This window comes from Oryx dammah, unplaced genomic scaffold (genome assembly GCF_014754425.2).
Source record: "Oryx dammah isolate SB20612 unplaced genomic scaffold, SCBI_Odam_1.1 HiC_scaffold_22, whole genome shotgun sequence".
Taxonomy (NCBI): domain Eukaryota; kingdom Metazoa; phylum Chordata; class Mammalia; order Artiodactyla; family Bovidae; genus Oryx; species Oryx dammah.
Window position 1 is genome coordinate 57,644,762 of NW_024070206.1, and position 19,282 is coordinate 57,664,043.

The 19,282-nt window shown below is 48.1% G+C and overlaps 1 protein-coding gene across 1 annotated transcript in view; it reads left to right on the forward strand.

The window, feature by feature from the left end:
• CNDP1 (carnosine dipeptidase 1) overlaps positions 1–15,846 on the forward strand; it is a 21,850-nt gene extending 6,004 nt beyond the window's left edge. Inside the window, exons 6-12 of the mRNA XM_040264246.1 lie at positions 2,432–2,632; positions 3,781–3,865; positions 10,265–10,425; positions 11,666–11,830; positions 13,288–13,429; positions 15,265–15,412; positions 15,598–15,846. Of these exons, the coding sequence (XP_040120180.1) occupies positions 2,432–2,632; positions 3,781–3,865; positions 10,265–10,425; positions 11,666–11,830; positions 13,288–13,429; positions 15,265–15,412; positions 15,598–15,673 (978 nt within the window). The 3' untranslated portion in view covers positions 15,674–15,846. The remainder of the gene's footprint in view (positions 1–2,431; positions 2,633–3,780; positions 3,866–10,264; positions 10,426–11,665; positions 11,831–13,287; positions 13,430–15,264; positions 15,413–15,597) is intronic.
• Positions 15,847–19,282: the final 3,436 nt, after the last annotated feature.

The following is a 19,282-nucleotide window of genomic DNA, read 5'->3' on the forward strand; positions in this document are numbered from 1 at the left end:
TGGTGATAGTGATGGAGATGATGGTGATGTTGATGACGACAGTAAGAATGATGGTGATGGTGATGGAGATGATGGTGATATTAATGACGACAGTAATGATGGGTGATGAAGATGATGGTGATGGTGGTGATGGTGATGGAGATGATGGTGATGGTGGTGATGATGGTGGTGATGGTGATTACAATGGCTATGGCGATGGTGGACTGTCCTATCTGGGGGGGTACCGGGGTGGCGGTCCATCTCTGGGCACTGTGTCTACAGGAGAAACACAAGGCAAGTACAGCCCAGCCATGCCCGAGGCTGAGATCCTTGATGTTGCTTCTCCCAAATCCTGTCCTTTGAGCAGGCCCTGGCTTTGCTTCTGTTTTTTACTGGAAGTGATTTCATCAGATGCCAGAGACTCTGTCTCATGAGAAGAAGCAGAAGAGAAGGTTTAAGTGCTCTCCACTTGACTGCTTTATCTCACTGAGGAAGACAAGCTTAATGAATCAGGACATTTTTCTGGCCTGTTGACCTGTTGTTCATGCTCTCCTCTAAATAAGCCCTTGGTTTCTTCCTCTTCAATTCTCTACTTCCTTAGTCTCTTTCTCTTCCCTTCCTTCCTCACCAGTTTCCTCCTCTCTTTTTCTGTTCTTCTTCTTTAAGATGAGGAAAACAATATTTTCGGTTTCTATGCATGTGTGCTAAGTTACTTCAGTTGTGTCTGACTCTTGGGACTGTAGCCCTCCAGGCTCCTCTGTGCATGGGATTCTCCAGCAAGAATACTGAAGTGGGTTGCCGTGCCCTCCTCCAGGGGATCTTCCTGACCCAGGGATAGGACCCAAGTCTTTTATGTCTCCTGCACTGGCAGGAATGTTCTTTACCACTAGCGCCGCCTGGGAAGCCCTGCACACATAATATGTAATCCTCCATTCACCCTGCCTGTATGAAGGTAAAAAGCTACTTTGGTTTTTAAATTTCAGTTCTGAAACTTACATAATCACAAACAAAACGTATGACGTCCTCATGGCCCTTAGACAAATCAGTTCATCTCTCCAAGCTTCACTTTCCTCATCTGTGATCTAAGATTGATCGTTTCTACCTCCTGTTGAGTGTATTAAGTGAAGTTACATGTATAAAGTTTCTCTGGTACCAGGCCCTTTTTGAGCACTGGCTTCTTGCTTCCCTCCCATCCCCGTCCTGTCTTGTTCCGCGCACTTACATGTACATAACCTCTCTGGCTCATCTTACCAAGAGGCAGGGCGAGTATTAATACCCGCCTCACATAGAGAAGCGGCTGTCACTCGAGAGGTGACATGGCTAGTCCTCGGTCCCGTGGGTGTCAAGGGACAGAGCAGAGAGCCCTGGTTGCTGGTCTCACATCCTTCTCTGACACTTAATAGCTACTGGCTTGTATTTTATTAATCACATTTTGCCAGAAAATTCCAAGGCTTTTCAACTGCTCCTTAGCAATTGTTTTCTAGTTAAATGTTAATAAAGAGCTTTCAAATATTAAAATTTCAGAACTTTAGCTTGACTTCCTAAGACACCTAGAAATATATTCAGGGAATGCACTGAGCGAATCTTTATCCCCAAATCCCCTTAACCAACTGAGTGACCCAAGGTCGCTTACTTTCTCATAGGTAATCCCCCACTCATCCTGCCTTTGTTCATCTGGGGCGAGTCAGTCTCACTCATTAGAACTAATTAGTATGTTTGTGCTGCCTCATCTGCACTGAATCACTTTTCAACCCCTACCGCCCCCATTTCGCCTTGAGTTCCAGGAAAAGTCATTGACCTCTCCTCTCCACGTGGCTCTCAAAGATATGAAGTTATACATTATAAAGATACAAAAAGATCAAAACCAAATGGGGGAAAGGCACATTGTAAAAATTTTAAAGGCGTCCTAATATTAACTAGAGAAAACCTCAAGTTCCATTTTGCTGCAAGATCAAAGCCTTTGAATAAGTTAAAAGGCAGATTGAGCTCACAGCTGAAAAATAACAGATACTTGAAATAAAAATTATCCCGAGGCTTAAACATTAGACAGCCTTTCAAAGGAAAGAGCTCTCATTTATCATGCTCAGAATTATGAGGACAGAAAAGAGACTTGGAATGGAGTAACCTTCCTGGAAAAAGTCCTCTTGGGGAGAGGAAGGGTAGGGCCCCTCTGCAGGGTTGAGCAGAACCCTGTGCCGTGGACACGGCCTTTTCTTTAGGAACGCCCTTCCCAGATCTGTGGTCCCCAACACGAGTTTCCTGCCTCGTTGGCCATTACCTTGGCTCACTCACAACCTGAATTAAAACTGCTTCATTGTGAACAGGCTTGTGGGAATGTGTGTAACAGTGCAGTGAATTTATGCTACGCACAAACACATCCTGGGTTTTCAAAAGGTGAAGGGCAAGGGGTCCACTCTTTCCTGCGGCATGATTTGCCCCATCGTTAATGCAGGATCTCCCGGTGAACATCAAATTCCTCATCGAAGGGATGGAGGAGGCCGGGTCTCCAGCCCTGGAGGAACTTGTCCGGAAAGAAAAGTCTGGGTTCTTCTCGAGTGTGGACTGCATCGTGATTTCGGACAACCTGTGGATTAGCCAGAGGAAGCCGGCACTCATCTACGGGACGCGGGGGAACAGCTACTTCACCGTGGAGGTACCTGCCGACCATGGCCGTGAGGGAGGTGGGGGTGTCCACACCGGGATCCTGGTGGGAGGACGGAGCAGACGCTGACCTGGGTGCTTGACCCGGTGTGGGAGGATCACGGGGTCTTGGGATTGGGGGAGTCCATGAAGCCCCCCAATAGTGAATGTCTGTGCTTTATGCATGTTTCTGGAGTGAAGAAGCAGAGGGGTTTGTGGCCAGGGGGATGCAGGAGAGATGCTGGGGCCAGAAGGAGGGATGAGTGCATGGGGTCCCGGATGAGCACTACCAACCCGAATGCTTTGTTAGCATTGCTGCCGGAGGAGGCGGAGGGCTTAAGTGAGTAAGTGAAGGATTCATCTGACAGTGCCGTGAGATGGTAGGGCAGGGCAGGGCCAGGCAGGCAGGAAGGCTGAGAGGGAAGGAGCTGAAAACGATTTAAAAAAACAACAAAAAAACCCAGACTCATTAGAAATTGGGAGCTGGTTGGACACTGTGTGAAGGGGATGGAGTCACAGGTCCGCAGCCCTCCTGAAAGTGGCAGCTGTGGGAGGTATCTGTAGAAGATATTCCCTTCCAGACCTCCTCCAGTTCAGCAGCCGGAAGCAAGCCGAAGTGTTGAGTACCAAAGAGACAGAGGTCTTGTGGGTGCGTCCAAGGTCAGACCTCGAGGGAAGAGCGCTGAGCCCAAGGAGCCCGTGAAGGAGCCATTTGGGTCTCACTGCACGTGCAGAGGAAGGAGGCTCCAGGCTCATGTCGGGGTGAGCAGACGGAAAAGCGATTATTAGAAGAGACAAGGAGACCGGTCCTGCGGGCACGAGAGAACAAGCAGAAGGAAGTTTCTTGGAGAATTTCTCTGGAAGGAGGGCTGAGTAAGAGACGTGGTGAAACAAGAGGGAGACAGCTCCGTGAACTTCGCCGTGGGCTGGGGGGCTGGCGGCCTGTAACCCAGCGCTGCTGGAGGCGAGGCTGGGGGCCGACACCAGTTTCAGGGGAGCCAGTGGGACATGAAGCCCCCCGTCGTGTGCGAGAGATGCTGCGGGGGTGTCAGCTGACCTTCCTTACTCCTGAGGGCTGCCTGGGCAGGTCTGGCGCCAGGGGAGGGCTGTCATCGAGCAGCCATGGCGGGAGCAGCTGCTTTCCCTTTGCCTGTCTTGCAGGTGAAATGCCGGGATCAAGATTTCCACTCGGGGACTTTTGGTGGGATCCTCAACGAACCCATGGCGGATCTGATCGCTCTTCTTGGTAACATCCTCTTTCAGTGTTTAAGCCGCAAGGAATCTGCTGACGTAGTTCTGTTGGACTCAGCCCTCTTTTGCTTGGTTTCAGACCAGCCCTGAATAAGGTTGGAGCAGAGGAAAACCTGGGGCTTCCCTAATGGCTCAGCTGATAAAGAATCTGCCTGCAATGCAGGAGACCTGGGTTCAATCCCTGGGTTGGGAGGGTCCCCTGGAGAAGGGAAAGGCTACCTACTCCAGTATTCTGGCCTGGAGAATTCAATGGACTGTATAGTCTAGGGGGTAGCAAAGAGTCGGACATGACTGATCAACTTTCACATTCAGAGGAAAACCTAAAACTCCTGAGGCTTATTCAGTTCAGTTCAGTCGCTCAGTCATGTCTGACTCTTTGCGACCCCATGAATCGCAGCACGCCAGGCCTCCCTGTTGATCGCCAACTCCCGGAGTTCCCTCAGACTCACGTCTCATCCTCTGTCGTCCCCTTCTCCTCCTGCCCCCAATCCCTCCCAGCATCAGAGTCTTTTCCAATGAGTCAACTCTTCGCATGAGGTGGCCAAAGTACTGGAGTTTCAGCTTTAGCATCATTCCTTCCAAAGAAATCCCAGGGTTGATCTCCTTCAGAATGGACTGGTTGGATCTCCTTGCAGTCCAAGGGACTCTCAAGAGTCTTCTCCAACACCACACTTTAAAAGCATCAATTCTTCGGCGCTCAGCCTTCTTCACAGTCCAACTCTCACATCCATACATGATCACAGGAAAAACCATACCCTTGACTAAACTGACCTTAGTTGGCAAAGTAATGTCTCTGCTTTTGAATATACTACCTAGATTGGTCATAACTTTTCTTCCAAGGAGTAAGCCTCTTTTAATTTCGTGGCTAGAATCATCATCTGCAGTGATTTTGGAGCCCCCCAAAATAAAGTCTGACACTGTTTCCACTGTTTCCCCATCTATTTCCCATGAAGTGATGGGACCGGATGCCATGATCTTCCTTTCCTGAATGTTGAGCTTTAGGCCAACTTTTTTGCTCTCCTCTTTCACTTTCATCAAGAGGCTTTTTAGCTCCTCTTCACTTTCTGCCATAAGGGTGGTGTCATCTGCATATCTGAGGTTATTAATATTTCTCCCGGCAATCTTGATTCCAGCTTGTGTTTCTTCCAGTCCAGCGTTTCTCATGATGTACTCTGCATATGTTAAATAAGCAGGGTGACAATATACAGCCTTGACGTACTCCTTTGCCTATTTGGAACCAGTCTGTTGTTCCATGTCCAGTTCTAACTGTTGCTTCCTGACCTGCATACAGATTTCTCAAGAGGCAGGTTAGGTGGTCTGGTATTCCCATCACTTTCAGAATTTTCCACAGTTTATTGTGATCCACACAGTCAAAGGCTTTGGCATAGTCAAGAAAGCAGAAATAGATGTTTTTCTGGAACTCTCTTGCTTTTTCCATGATCCAGTGGATGTTGGCAATTTGATCTCTGGTTCCTCTGCCTTTCCTAAAACCAGCTTGAACATCAGGAAGTTCACGGTTCACATATTGCTGAAGCCTAGCTTGGAGAATTTTGAGCATTACTTTACTAGCATGTGAGATGAGTGCAATTGTGTGGTAGTTTGAGCATTCTTTTGCATTGCCTTTCTTAGGGACTGGAATGAAAACTGACCTTTTCCAGTCCTGTGGCCACTGCTGAGTTTTCCAAATTTGCTGGCATATTGAGTGCAGCACTTTCAAATCTTTCAGGATTTGAAACAGCTCAACTGGAATTCCATCACCTCCACTAGCTTTGTTCGTAGCGATGCTTTCCAAGGCCCACTGACATCACATTCCAAGATGTCTGGCTCTAGATTAGTGATCACATCATCATGATTATCTGGGTCGTGAAGATCTTTTTTGTACAGTTCTTCTGTGTATTCTTGCCACCTCTTCTTAATATCTTCAGCTTCTGTTAGATCCATACCATTTCTGTCCTTTATCTAGCCCATCTTTGCATGAAATGTTCCCTTGGTATCTCTAATTTTCTTGAAGAAATCTCTTATTGTTTTCCTCTATTTCTTTGCATTGATCACTGAAGAAGGCTTTCTTATCTCTTCTTGCTATTCTCTGGAACTCTGCATTCAGATGCTTATATCTTTCCTTTTCTCCTTTGCTTTTCGCCTCTCTTCTTTTCACAGCTACTTGTAAGGTCTCCCCAGACAGCCAGTTGGCTTTTTTGCATTTCTTTTCCATGGGGATGGTCTTGATCCCTATCTCCTGTACAATGTCACGAACCTCATTCCATAGTTCATCAGGCACTCTATCTATCAGATCTAGGCCCTTAAATCTATTTCTCACTTCCACTGTATAATCATAAGGGATTTGATTTAGGTCATACCTGAATGGTCTAGTGGTTTCCCCTACTTTCTTCAATTTGAGTCTGAATTTGGTAGTAAGGAGTTGATGATCTGAGCCACAGTCAGCTCCTGGTCTTGTTTTTGTTGACTGTATAGAGCTTCTCCATCTTTGGCTGCAGAGAATATAATCAATCTGATTTTGGTGTTGACCATCTGGTGATGTCCATGTGTAGAGTCTTCTCTTGTGTTGTTGGAAGAGGGTGTTTGCTATGACCAGTGCATTTTCTTGGCAAAACTCTATTAGTCTTTGCCCTGCTTCATTCCGCATATTAAGTCCATGTTATTTATTTCCATGGATTGAAACCCTGTCTCAATCTATCCCCTTTTCATTTACTGGGTGTCACAACACATCTGGCCATCCTCGGGGACAGTGGTGGACAGACCCTTCTGGAAAAGCATCCTGAGCTGGTGCCCAGTCTACCCACACCTCTTGGCTTCTGTCCTGTGGGTCCCCAGGACCCCACGTGGCTCAGGGACACCAGTGAGTCTGTTGCAGCATTTGGGAACCCTTCCAGGGCCCAAGAGTGGCCCTTGGCTAACACTTGGAAATGAGTTGTCTGAGGAGACACACGTGCTGACAAAGCAAGAGCCCTCACTGGGAAGGGCCCCGGGTGGACAGCGGCAGGGGAAGGGGCCCAGGAGGACTGCCCTGCCATGCGGCTCGTCGTCCTGGGTTTTATGGTGATGGGATTCGTTTCTGGGTGCTCTCTGGCCAATCACTCTGACTCAGGGTCCTTCCTGGTGACACAGGCATCACTCAGCCAAGGTGGATGCCAGCGAGGAGGATCCTGGGGGGGGGGGTTGGTAGGATGAGTGGCACCTCCTTTTGACCTTTCCTGTAATTCTTCTGGTTGGTGGTGGCTTGCTAATTCCGCATTCCTTACCAGTACCTCCTGTCATAAAACAACCCATGCAGATGGTTACTATGGTGCCTGGCCAGGGTGGGCGGCTTCAGTCAGTGTTTCCCCTAACAAGTTTGCTCACTGCCCCCCACCCCTCATCCCTAACTTCTCCAGTGCTGGGCCTGGTGGATGCAGGTGAATGTAATTGTGTGTGTGTCTGTGTCTGTGTCCAGGGAGCCAGCTCACCCACCTGACTCACCTGTAGCTCTCACCTACACCTGGACAGCCCAGCAGTCAGGTGGATCATGGAGCTGAAGGAAGCTACCTCTGCAGGGTGGCTTGCACAGTCCTGGTAGGGACTCTGCACGTGCTGTAATAACTTGTTGTTGTTCAGTCGCTCAGTCATGTCCAGCTGTTTGTGATCCCATGGGCTGCAGCATGCCAGGCTTCCCAGTCCTTCACTATCTTCCAGAGTTTTCTCAAACTCATGTCCCTTGAGTCAGTAATGCCATCCAACCATCTCATCCTCTGTTGTCCCCTTCTACCCTGACCTTTAATCTTTCCCAGCATCAGGGTCTTTTCAAATGAGTCAGTTCTTTGCATCAGGTAGCAAAAGTATTGGAGCTTCAACTTCAGCATCAGTCCTTCCAGCAAATATTCAGGGTTGATTTCCTTTAGGATTGACTGGTTTGATCTCCTTTCAGTCCAAGGGGCTCTCAAGAGTCTTTTCCAACATCACAGTTCAAAAGCATCAATTCAAGTCATAATTTGCTTCTTTTTTTAAAGAGAGGTTCTCAGGTTAGACAAGCTTCAGGCCCCACAACATCTGGATCCCTCTCACCTGGATAAAGATTGACTTTGTGCAAATTTCACAACAAGCCCCTTTGGGCAAATTGCCAGAAAGCATTCCAGTATTCTTGCCTGGAGAGTCCCATGGACAGAGGAGACTGGAGGGCTACAGTCCTTGGGGTCACAAAGAGTTGGACAGGACTGAAGCCACCTAGCATGCATGCACCCTGGGGATCAATCAGCAAAGACCCCTCCTTTTCGCACCTTGACACAGGGCTACCTCAGCCCTGCACGCTCACATCTCGGTGGGCTGGGGCCTCCCCCAGGGAACCACCAGCCGTCCGGCAGACCTGCTGGGCGGTCGCCCCCAGTCTTTAGTGTCACTTTATCCTCGTGCATCCTGCCCCTTCATTACCCAGTGAAATAGTGAGATCCATCTATTGTCTGTGGTCTCTCTTCTGTCTGCCTATTCATCTATCATGTATTTTTTAAGGCCTTCTAGTTTTCCTGCAATATAACTCTTGGCCAGTATTTTCCATGCTTGATGGCTTCAGACAGAAGTGTTTAAATTGTTTCCAGAAGAATTCAGATAGCATACAACTTAATATTTTTGTTTTGCAGGGTAGGGGGAGATAAAATAATCTCTGTTTTACCAGACTCATCCTCTGCTGCCTCCCTGCACAGAATGTGTGGCATCCCTACATCTTTGGGACTGCATTTAGAAGTCCCCCCGACCAGCCCCAGGCACTATTGCCTCACCACATCCTGGTAGACTGTGCTTTCACCCAGACATGGAATTCCATTCAGCCCTGCCAGGGCATAGTCTCTGCTAGGAAAAGTCGCACCAGGGTCATGAACAGGATGAAAAGCACATGTTTTCACTTTGTTTGTGAAACAAATCAGATACTCACTCCCCCCAGCTGGCATGGGGAAGGCCACTTCCATCCTGAGAAAACAGATTTATAGGACTGGGCCCCGGGGCATTTCTGCTGGAGGAAGTGGTGAGCTGCTCAGATCACAGCCTCGGGTCTCAGATGTCTGTTTGAGTCACCTCTGGCCCACTCAGGGGTGAGGTCTGGCCACACCAGCTAAATGGGCACCATGACCCAGACCCTGGGCATCTTGGCCTCTGCTGCCCTTGGCGTTTCAGATACACGTGTCCATTCTCACTGCTGACTGTGCCGCCCGCCTCGGCTGGCCCCACAGCCTGGCCCAGGTGGTCCCACTGCCGGTTCCCTACCTGTGTCTTTCCGGCTGGGTTGCCAGCAGGTCTGTCTGCCATTCACCTCTGTCCTTGAAGATGAGCCGGGCAGCAGAAGTTTAGGTTCTGTGATGCTAAAGACTCAGTGACTGTGTCACTGGTGGGGCTTTTAAGTTTTGTGTTGTTTTCAGTGGGGTGACAGAAATTCAGTTCAGTTCAGTCGCTCAGCTGGTGTCCGACTCATAGACTGCAGCATGCCAGGCCTCCCTGTCCATCACCAACTCCCGGAGCTTACTCAAACTCATGTCCATTGAGTCGGTGATGCCATCCAACCATCTCATCCTCTGCTGTCCCCTTCTCCTCCCACCTTCAATCTTTCCCAGCATCAGGGTCTTTTCCAGTGGGTCAGTTCTTCTCATCAGGTGGCCAAAGCACTGGAGTTTCAGCTTCAGCATCAGTCCTTCCAGTGAATGTTCAGGTCTGATCTCCTTTAGGATGGACTGGTTGGATCTCCTTGCAGTCCAAGAGACTCTCAAGAGTCTTCTCCAACACCACAGCTCAAAAGCATCAATTCTTCAGTTCTCAGGTTCTTTATTGTCTAACTCTCACATCCATACATGACTACTGGAAAAACCATAGCTTTTGACTAGATGGACGTTTGTAGGCAAAGTAATGTCTCTGCTTTTTAATATGCTGCCTAGGTTGGTCATAGCTTTTCTTCCAAGGAGCAAGGGGTGACAGAGGCAGATTGTAAGTCAGTTACAGCCAGCCTCAGTCTGTCGGTGCCCAATTTATTTTTGACTTGAATTTTACTAATGAGTTTGCATCGTTTCTTTGATATATGATCCTCCTTATTGGGCTAAATGAGGGGAATTCATAACTCAGGACACTAGGGGGGTGGATAAGCGCACAGCATCTGCAAGTACATCCCTGAAGAGCAGTTATGGTTGTATTTGTTTATAATGAATGTATATTATAAAATATGGTCTTTAATTTCTTCTTTATAATGAATATTTGTTCTTTAATGGTACCTGCATTACAGTTTTTACCTTATGAGCTATGGGGCTTTGGTGAAGCAGATTAACAGGCCAGAAACAATCACGTCCATCCCAAGGCTCCTCTCCAGGGCTAGAACCCCGCACATCTGCAACTGCCCCCTGCCTCCGCCCCTGTGTGTCTCTCATAGGCAGCCTGGTGGACGCGTCTGGCCGCATCCTGGTCCCTGGGATCTATGAGCACCTGGCTCCTGTTACAGAAGAGGAGAAGAGGGTGTATGAGGACATCGACCTGGACATGGAGGAGTACCGGAACAGCAGCCAGGTTAAGAGGTTCCTGTTTGACACCAAGGTAGGTCACTCCTCGATGGGTAATCTGAAAGAGGAATGCTGAGAACCTGTGCTTTCCCAGCGCCTGGTTTGCCATGCGCTGCTGTTCTGCACATCTAAGAGCTGGGAGCACGTGCTCATGAGGGCAGGTTTCCCTTTCAGGGTCCCGTCCCAGGGTCAAGATCAGCCAGCCCTTTTCCTGGGGTCCGTCTGGCATGGGCCTTGGGTGACCTGACTCACGGCCCTGTGTTTTCAGTCGGTTTATGAGACTCAACCCCATGCCAGCCTCAGCCAGTGAGTTGAGCTTCCTGTCTATTTAGAGATTGAGATAGGCTGAGATTATTTCAGTTCCAAGATCCCTAATTGTTCTTTTTTAAAATTTATTTTTCAAAAGACAAAACTAGAGCTTTAGGGTTTAATCCGTAAATTCTCCATCACTGCCTCAGTGTAGTAAATAAGCCCAGAGCCAAAAGCATTGGCTACTGGCAAATCTGGGCTTCCTAGATGGAGCTAGTGGTAAAGAACCTGCCTGCTGCTGCAGGAGAGATAAGAGACACAGATTCTGTCTCTGGGTCTGGAAGATCCCCTGGAGGAGGGCATGGCAACCCATTCCAGTATTCTGGCCTGGAGAATCCCACACACAGAGTAGCTGTAGGGTCACAGAGTCGGACACGATTGAAGTGGCTGACCACGCACACACTGGCCAATGTAGATTTCTTTGCTTTTCCTTCTGCTTCTCTTCCTCTTTTTAAGAAATAAAAACCCGCTCGCCCCTCCAGTGATGGGCCACTCTGGCTGGTTCCTGAGGAGGGGCCTCCAGGGGAGGGAGGGACCCTGAACGGAAGTGAGGAGTTTATTATCACGAAGTATGTCTGTTTGCTCAGACTGGCTCCCTGGGGGCCACCGGCTCAACGTCTGCAGATTTCTTTGACGGCTTCTGTGAAAGAAAACAAAATGCATCTAGTGCACAAGTTCCCGCTGGAATGGCGGGGACAGGAATTTATAATTGAACCCTAGTTTTAACTGCAAGCTTCAGAGCTGGCGTGATGAGGGGCTGTGACCGGCGGAAGCGGCTTGGGCAGGTCTTGGGTCCTTGGGGAAGTCCACCGGTACCGTCGTCCAGACCCGTCTCAGTAAGGAGGTGATGATTAGCTTGTCATGAGCGGTGTCACAGACGTACAGAAACTGGTGACACAAGCAATACCACTCAGCTGGGTTTTGATGAAACATTCTTCTCTGTAATAAATAATTTTATCTCATAGGAGGAACTTCTAATGCACCTATGGAGGTACCCATCTCTTTCTATCCATGGGATTGAGGGTGCGTTTCATGAGCCTGGAGCCAAAACAGTCATTCCTGGCCGAGTCGTAGGAAAATTCTCCATCCGTCTAGTCCCTCACATGGATATGTCTGTGGTGGAGACCCAGGTAACCGCGTGCCTGGTTCTGCACTGTGTCCGAGTGCTGCACACCACAGTGTAGGGGGCAGTTCAGTTGTTAGGACTGAAGTATCATTCTTTTTCCCAATAGAAAAGGGACTGAAACAAATGTCAAGAAACTGATAGAAATTTTAGTTTGGTGAAAATCTCTCTGCTCAATTATATGCAATTACAGTAGTCAGATCAGTGACCATTTGGAGTTGGAGTGATGGGAAATTTCAAGATTAAATGGTAGACATGAAGGCAAGATTGGTTTTCCATCCAGATGGAGCAGCTAACTGCCTGCGGCTGGATTGAGCCGGAAAAACCCGCAGCCGCAGTCATCAGTTTGTCTGAAATCCACTCTCTGAAAGCAGCCATTTTAATGACAACGCTATCTGGCGGGAGTTCAGTGTCTAAATTATCCACCAAGTGTCAGTTTGCTCAAGTTTAATGGAAAGTAGACTCTGAATAAATGCGCTCAGGAAACACCTCATCCCATCCGTTTCTGTCCCCATGTCTGTCCCTTTTATTGTGGATTGCATCCACACTCCCTCCCTCCCCCCTTCCCTCCTCCTCCTCCCTCTTCCCTCCTCCCCCCCTCCCTCTCTTTGTGGACTTACTGTCCCTCTTTCTACAACATATAGATTCCAGGAGGGCAGGGCCATCCTGCTTTTGCTCACAGCTGTGACCACCTGGGTGCTGACCCAGCACCCAGAACGGTTCCTGCCACATGACAGGTGTCCACTGACATCTGCTGAAGCCAAGAGTGGACGGATTTTTTGTTCTGTTTTGTTTTTGCCGCATCACACGGTCTGTGGGATCCCAGTTCCCTGACCAGAGATTGAACCCGGGCGCGCAGCAGTGAGAGCATGGAGACCCAACCCCTGGACCCCCAGGAGTTCCCTGGAAGGACTATTTCAGAGTCTGAAGTTACTCTCGGAGGATTTCCCTAGTAGAAGCTAACAGAGCCGAGGGAAGAGAAGGACACTGATGGCAAGGCTCCTTCACAGCTTAGCTCAGAACTGCTCTCACTTCTGGGAAATTTCCAAATTCATGATGTTCCCCAAATAGTCATGAAGGTACTGATAAGTCCAAAGAGGGCAATCAGTCATCAGATGAAGTTATACTTGTATTATGTTTCATAACTAACAAAATTCCAAACAACCAGATGCTAATAGACATTGTGCAGAGGATAGGTTGGGCAGGGGGCTTGGAGAGTCTAGGGGAGGAAGGGGAGTGAGACCCAGTGTTGCTCCCATTGGATGAAGCCCCCCGCTCACCCCCAAGTCCTGGAGAGTCTGCTCACTCCAGGCCGGCCCTCTGGAAGAACTCAGGCAAAGCCCAAAATACTCAAATTTGTTGGGTTGAGGTTTAATTCATTTCCTGATGAGAGATGACTGTGCATTCATGGTATGAGAGAATTACTTAAAGGTTTCTCTTATACCTGAAAATGTTACCTTTCAGGTGAAGCAGCATCTTGAATACATATTCTCCAAAAGAAACAGCTCCAACCAGATGACTGTTTCCATGGCACTGGGACTACATCCGTGGATCGCAAATATCAGTGACCATCAGTATCTTGCAGCAAAAAGAGCCATCAGAACAGGTTGGGCTTAAGATACTCTGAGTTGCCAGTTTACCGTGGGGGGTTGGTGCCTGGTGGAGCAGTGGACGAGGCAGGTGAGAGTAAAGCCTCAGTGCCACTGTCCTTCTCCTATGGGCTGTATTAGCATGCACAGTGCTCTGTATCTTGAGGCTTCCCTATTACCTTCCCCATTTTACAAAGAAGGCCCAAAGAGATAAGGTAATTTGCTGAAGGGCACCCAGCTATTAGTGGAAAAGCCAGCATTTAAGCTCACTAGGAGACTTGAATTTTGGGGAAAATGATGGACTTGAAAACCTTCAGTGCTCATAGAAATGATGGGAGTGTGGAAACAGTTAGCTACTCAGTCATGTCTGACTGTTTGCAACCCCATGGACTACAGCCCACCAGGCTCCTTTGTCCATGGGATTTTCCACGCAAAAATACTGGAGTGGGTTGCCATTTCCTTTTCCAAGAGATCTTCCTGACCCAGGAAAAGATGACTAATATTTAAAAACATCCTTTTAAAGGCACAGCTGAAGCTGCATGAAAGTAAAGGAAATCCTCTGGGATTAAACATGAAGCAGCTAAGATTTAGTGGAATGAGCAAGCTGACACCAGGCTGCCCTGTGGGAATTTGCTCTTCCTGGTCACAGGGCGCTTTGGGTATTAAGGGTCTTAGGGCATCAGGAAGCAGAAAACGAGACCTTCTACATAAGGCAGGGCATTCTCCAGGAGCCAGGCTCACCCTAGAGGGGTGTGTATATGTGTAAGCTTGACCCTCCTTGCTTGAGTTTTGGGTGAACACAGGGTCCCCCCGTCTGGCTGGAGCAAACAGCCCCAAGGCAGGAACATGAGCTTCCACTGAAGCAGCTTCCTGGATATGAGCTCCTTGTACAAAATCACAAAACACAAGAGAAACTCAATTCTAGCCCATCTGTATCTAAAACCAGTGGTCCTTCTCCAGAAATGGGGAGTAGCTTTATTTGTAATTTCCTCCGTGGTTCCTCTTTTGACTTTCATATTCACAGGATCCCATGAGTGGTGAGCAGGGGACATGTGTCTAGGCCCTGGCTGCCGGGGGAGAAGGAGTAGCCAGCCTTTTTTCAACAGGAGTGGGATATTGCCAACAATTACAAAATGAGGGGCTCTCCTAAAGGCAGGGCGGCCTTGGGGGTCTGTCCAAATGTGAGACAGGAAGACACTGACACTTGCTTATATACAGAGGGGCCTGGGGGCACGCCCTTAATGATGGCGACCTGGAACTCGGGGTCCAGACCTCCTTGGTGCCCTCACTCTCTACCAGGATGGTCAGTCCAGGGACACAGACATTAACCATCACAGGACAAGTCCAAGACTTAGAGCTACATAATCGTCCCCACTGCCGAGTGAAGAAAAAAGGAGGAAGGGTTAGGAAGATAAAGGAGCTGCCACTGAAGAGAGGCATGTGATTGAAATGTCAAGGCCTGACCTACTCTCGCAGGGAAGCTTACGCAGCTTAGGGCCTGTCTATGTTCTGGACCAGGGACTGAACGCTCTTCTTGCACCAGGGACTGAATGTGTGTCTCCTGCATTGGCAGGCAGATTGTCTTTACCACTGAGCTACCGGGGAAGCCCCGAAAAATATATATATTTTAAGTACATAACTGTAAAGAAGACAACTGTGGTTTTCTTCTTGACTCTTTTGATGATTTTAGAATATATATTATGTGGAATCAAGAAGCTTTTTATCCCAAATATCAAATTTTTAATGATTTTTTTTTTTAAAGAAAAGACAAAGTAAGCAGTACATTTGAGGAGATTACTTGGGGTGGTCTTGCCATTGTTTTATTCAAATGCCCGCCTTTCCTGAATTTCAGTGTTTGGGACAGAGCCAGATATGATCCGGGATGGGTCAACCATACCCATCGCCAAGATCCTCCAGGACTCCACCCAGAAGAGTGTGATAATGCTGCCACTGGGCGCTGTGGATGACGGAGAACACTCTCAGAATGAGAAGATCAACAGGTGAGTGGAGCCCGTGGGCGCTGGTGCCTCCCTGCACAAGCCCGGGGCCTCCACACCGCTGACCCCAGACAGGCTGCCTCCTCTAGTTGGAATGAGCATCATCAAGGCTTCCTGTTTAAAGTGTAGACCCCCTTTTCCTCTGTCATTTGAGCAGGAGTAACAGTGTCTCTCATTTCTTTTGTTAGGTGGAACTATATAGAGGGATCCAAATTATTTGCTGCCTTTTTCCTAGAGATGGCAAAGCTGCATTCATCATGGTAGGAACCTTCCAGCCTCAGTCTGAATTGCTAACAGATTCCCCTCTCACATGACCCTGGGCAAGAACAGAATCTAAATATCCAGAGAGTTTTGCTCTTGAAAATAATGTTTCCCCTCCCGTTTTAGAGTGTCCCTGGACTTTTGGACCACTAATAAAATATCTCTGAGGCACAGACTTTGGACATGGTTTAATGTCGCTGCTGCACGCCTTTCTGAAGTCACAGCCACCTTGGGCAAGTTGCTTCCCCACGTCTTGCTGCAACCCTCTCCGGCTTGGGCTTGCGGTGCCCTTCAGGGTGAGGACAAGCCTCTGACTATGTTCTCTGCTTGCAGTTCCATTGGTGTGATCCCGGTTTGTGTTCCAGGCCTCTAAGTGCTCAAGAGACACAATCATTCCACCCACTGACTGTCCATCCTATGTCACCCTTGCTCTTATAATACATCTCCTTTTTCTTGTTGATAAATGAGTTGGTCTCCTGCATTGACTACTATGATTCCCCTGTGGGTTCCCTGCTAGAGGAGTTACTAAAACGTGTCCATGTGCTAAGCTGCTTCAGTTGTGTCCAGCTCCTTGCGACCCCACGGACTGTAGCCCATCAGGCTCCTCATCCATGTGATTTTCCCAGGCAAGAATACTGGTGAAAGTGAGTTACTCAGTCATGTCCGACTCTTTGTGACCCCACGGACTTTATAGTCCACGGAATTCTCCAGGCCAGGATACTGGAGTGGGTAGCCATTCCCTCTCCAGGGGATCTTCCCAACCCAGGGATTGAACCCAGGTCTCCCGAATTGCAGGCAGATTCTTTACCAGCTGAGCGACCAGGGAAGCCCCAAAATAAGTCTTAGGTGGGTTGTAAATAACACACCACCCTACCTTCCCCTAGAGCGGGGAGAGGTGATTGCCATTTCCTCCTCCAGGGGATCTCCCAGACCCAGGAATCAAACCCACATATCTTATGCCTCCTACACTGGCAGGAGGTTCTTTACCACTAGCGCCACCTGGGAAGCTCAACTGCAGCGTGGTACCACCTTAACCTCCTGTTCCCCTTTTCCTTCTTCAAAACTGCTGAGATGGCAATGATCAGTGGGATCATGCCCCCTGGGATTCCTTGGGTGAAGATGAGTGTGTTTGAAATTCTGAGCCTCTTTACCTGATGCCAGCTTGCTGCCCCTCTTGCATCTTGGTCTTCCTTCCTGCCCCTCCAGTAAAGGCCTGCCTTCTCTTCAGCATCTGTGCACATGTGAATTTGCCAGAATTCATCCTGATAGGATTTCTCTCACCCAGCTGGAACTTTACTCAATGACTACATCTAAATTGCTCAAAGCTCTTAATAGCATCAGTTTTAGATAGAGAACTAATCAACCCTGACATCAGTAACACAGTCTAAATTTAAAGCCATCAGCCAATGCATTAATCATTAATCATTTCAGTTAACCATCTTGTTTGGCTTGATTGGATTTGATGGTGTAAACAAACAAAAAAAATTGCAATTCTTCTACAGTCGAGGATATGTAAACAAGCCGATTTAATCTTTACAAATTGATTATTTAAATCACATTAATGGAGAAGGATTTAAGGGTTTATAAAAAAATGTTACTCTTATAATTCTAAATAAAAAACAAGCATAACACATCCTACTGTTTCATGGGTTCTTGAAATGTCAGTTTTAAAACTTGCTGCCCCTCATCTAACATGGCTGGACCCAAGGGCCAGTAATTCAGCCTGTCCTGATCTGCGTCACAGATGTGGGACCCAGCTGAGGCCCTAGCCTCATGAGGGTGCTCAGGCAGGGGCATTCTTCTTCTGATGCTGCTGCTGCTAAGCTGCTAAGTCACTTCAGTCGTGTCCGACTCTGTGTGACCCCATAGACAGCAGCCCACCAGGCTCCCCCATCCCTGTGATTCTCCAGGCAAGAACAATGGAGTGGGTTGCCATTTCCTTCTCCAATGCATGAAAGTGAAAAGTGAAAGGGAACTCGCTCAGTTGTGTCCAACTCTTCATGACCCCATGGACCACAGCCTACCAGGCTCCTCCGTCCATGGGATTTTCCAGGCAAGAGTACTGGAGTGGGGTGCCATCACCTAGAGGACATTTTAATGCTAGTTGTTGGGACTTCCCTGGGGGTCCAGTGGGTAGGACGCCCGCTCTCAACACAGGGAACATGGATTGACCCCTGGTCAGGGAACTAGATCCCACATGCCATGATGAAGGCCTAGCACAGCCAAATAAACACAAATTAAAAAAAAAATTAATCTAGCTGTTAAGCACTGACAGGTGTTTGATATTCTTTCCTATTAAGCTTGGTTTATGCTCACCAGTTTACAATGAATCTTCTAATATCTTGGATTTTGTGGGACCTACCTGGTGTATTTCACAGAGTTCCCAACAACTAAATATACATGAAGTTTATGATGCCAATTTGTATTTTGTAAAAATATTAAACAATTTAAAAATGTATCACAGCTACACTGGGTCTCCGCTGCTGCGCTCAGGCCCACTGTCTCTGAGGCGGTGGGAGCTGCTCTCCGGGTGGTGCGTGGGCTCCTCACGGCCGTGGCATCTCTCGCTGTGGAGCGGGGGGCCCAGGCATGTGGGCTTCGGTGGCTGTGGCTCTCTGGTTTGGCTTCCTCAGGGCATGTGGAATCTCCCTGGACCAGGGGTCAAACTTGTGTCCCCTGTGTTGGCAGCCAGAGTCTTGGATCACCAGAGAAGTCCACCCGTTTGTGTTTTTAAAGGGGTATTCATGTTAGAGAACTGACAAGGGTGGCTAAGATACGTTGTAGCCACTTCTGAGCAAAGTAACATCAGTTTTACCAAAGCACTAAATTATAAATTATAAGATTATTATTCCTTCACTGATCTACCTTCCTGCTGCACTGCTGAGCCCTGCAACCTCTAGTTAATTATTCAGCTCTCGGGTGATGAGGGGTCTCCGCAACGCTCTTAGCTCCACCTGGGTTTTCCACCTGGCCCTGAGCCATGTGACAACCTGGGTTCTGCTGTGATTTTGGAGCCAGAAAGGAAGTATTTTTCAGGTTGGTTCCACTGAGAGAGCAGAGACAAACCGACTCAGTTATTGGGCAGGAGAACAATGAAAGGAAATTTAAAAAAGCAAACATTTACACTTCTCTCCCATCTCTGTCTTCCATTTCCAACTCATCTCTATACTTCATGGGTCCAGCACAGTGCACTGCATACAGTAGGTGCTCAGTATTGCTTGCTGACATTGTCCTCCGGTTCTGCATTGCATTTTTGGGTTGTCCCTGGCCTGGATGTCTATCTTTATGCTCTCTGCCTCACATTGTTCCTAGGTGAAACCGACTTGAGGGCCTAGATCTGATACATAGAGTGCCTGATGAACTATGGAATGAGGTTCATGACATTGTACAGGAGACAGGGATCAAGACTATCCCCATGGAAAAGAAATGCAAAAAAGCAAAATGGCTGCCCGGGGAGGCCTTACAAATAGCTGTGAAAAGAAGAGAGGCAGAAAGCAAAGCAGAAAAGGAAAGATATAAGCATCTGAATGCAGAGTTCCAAAGAATAGCAAGAAGAGATAAGAAAGCCTTCTTCAGTGATCAATGCAAAGAAATAGAGGAAAAGAACAGAAT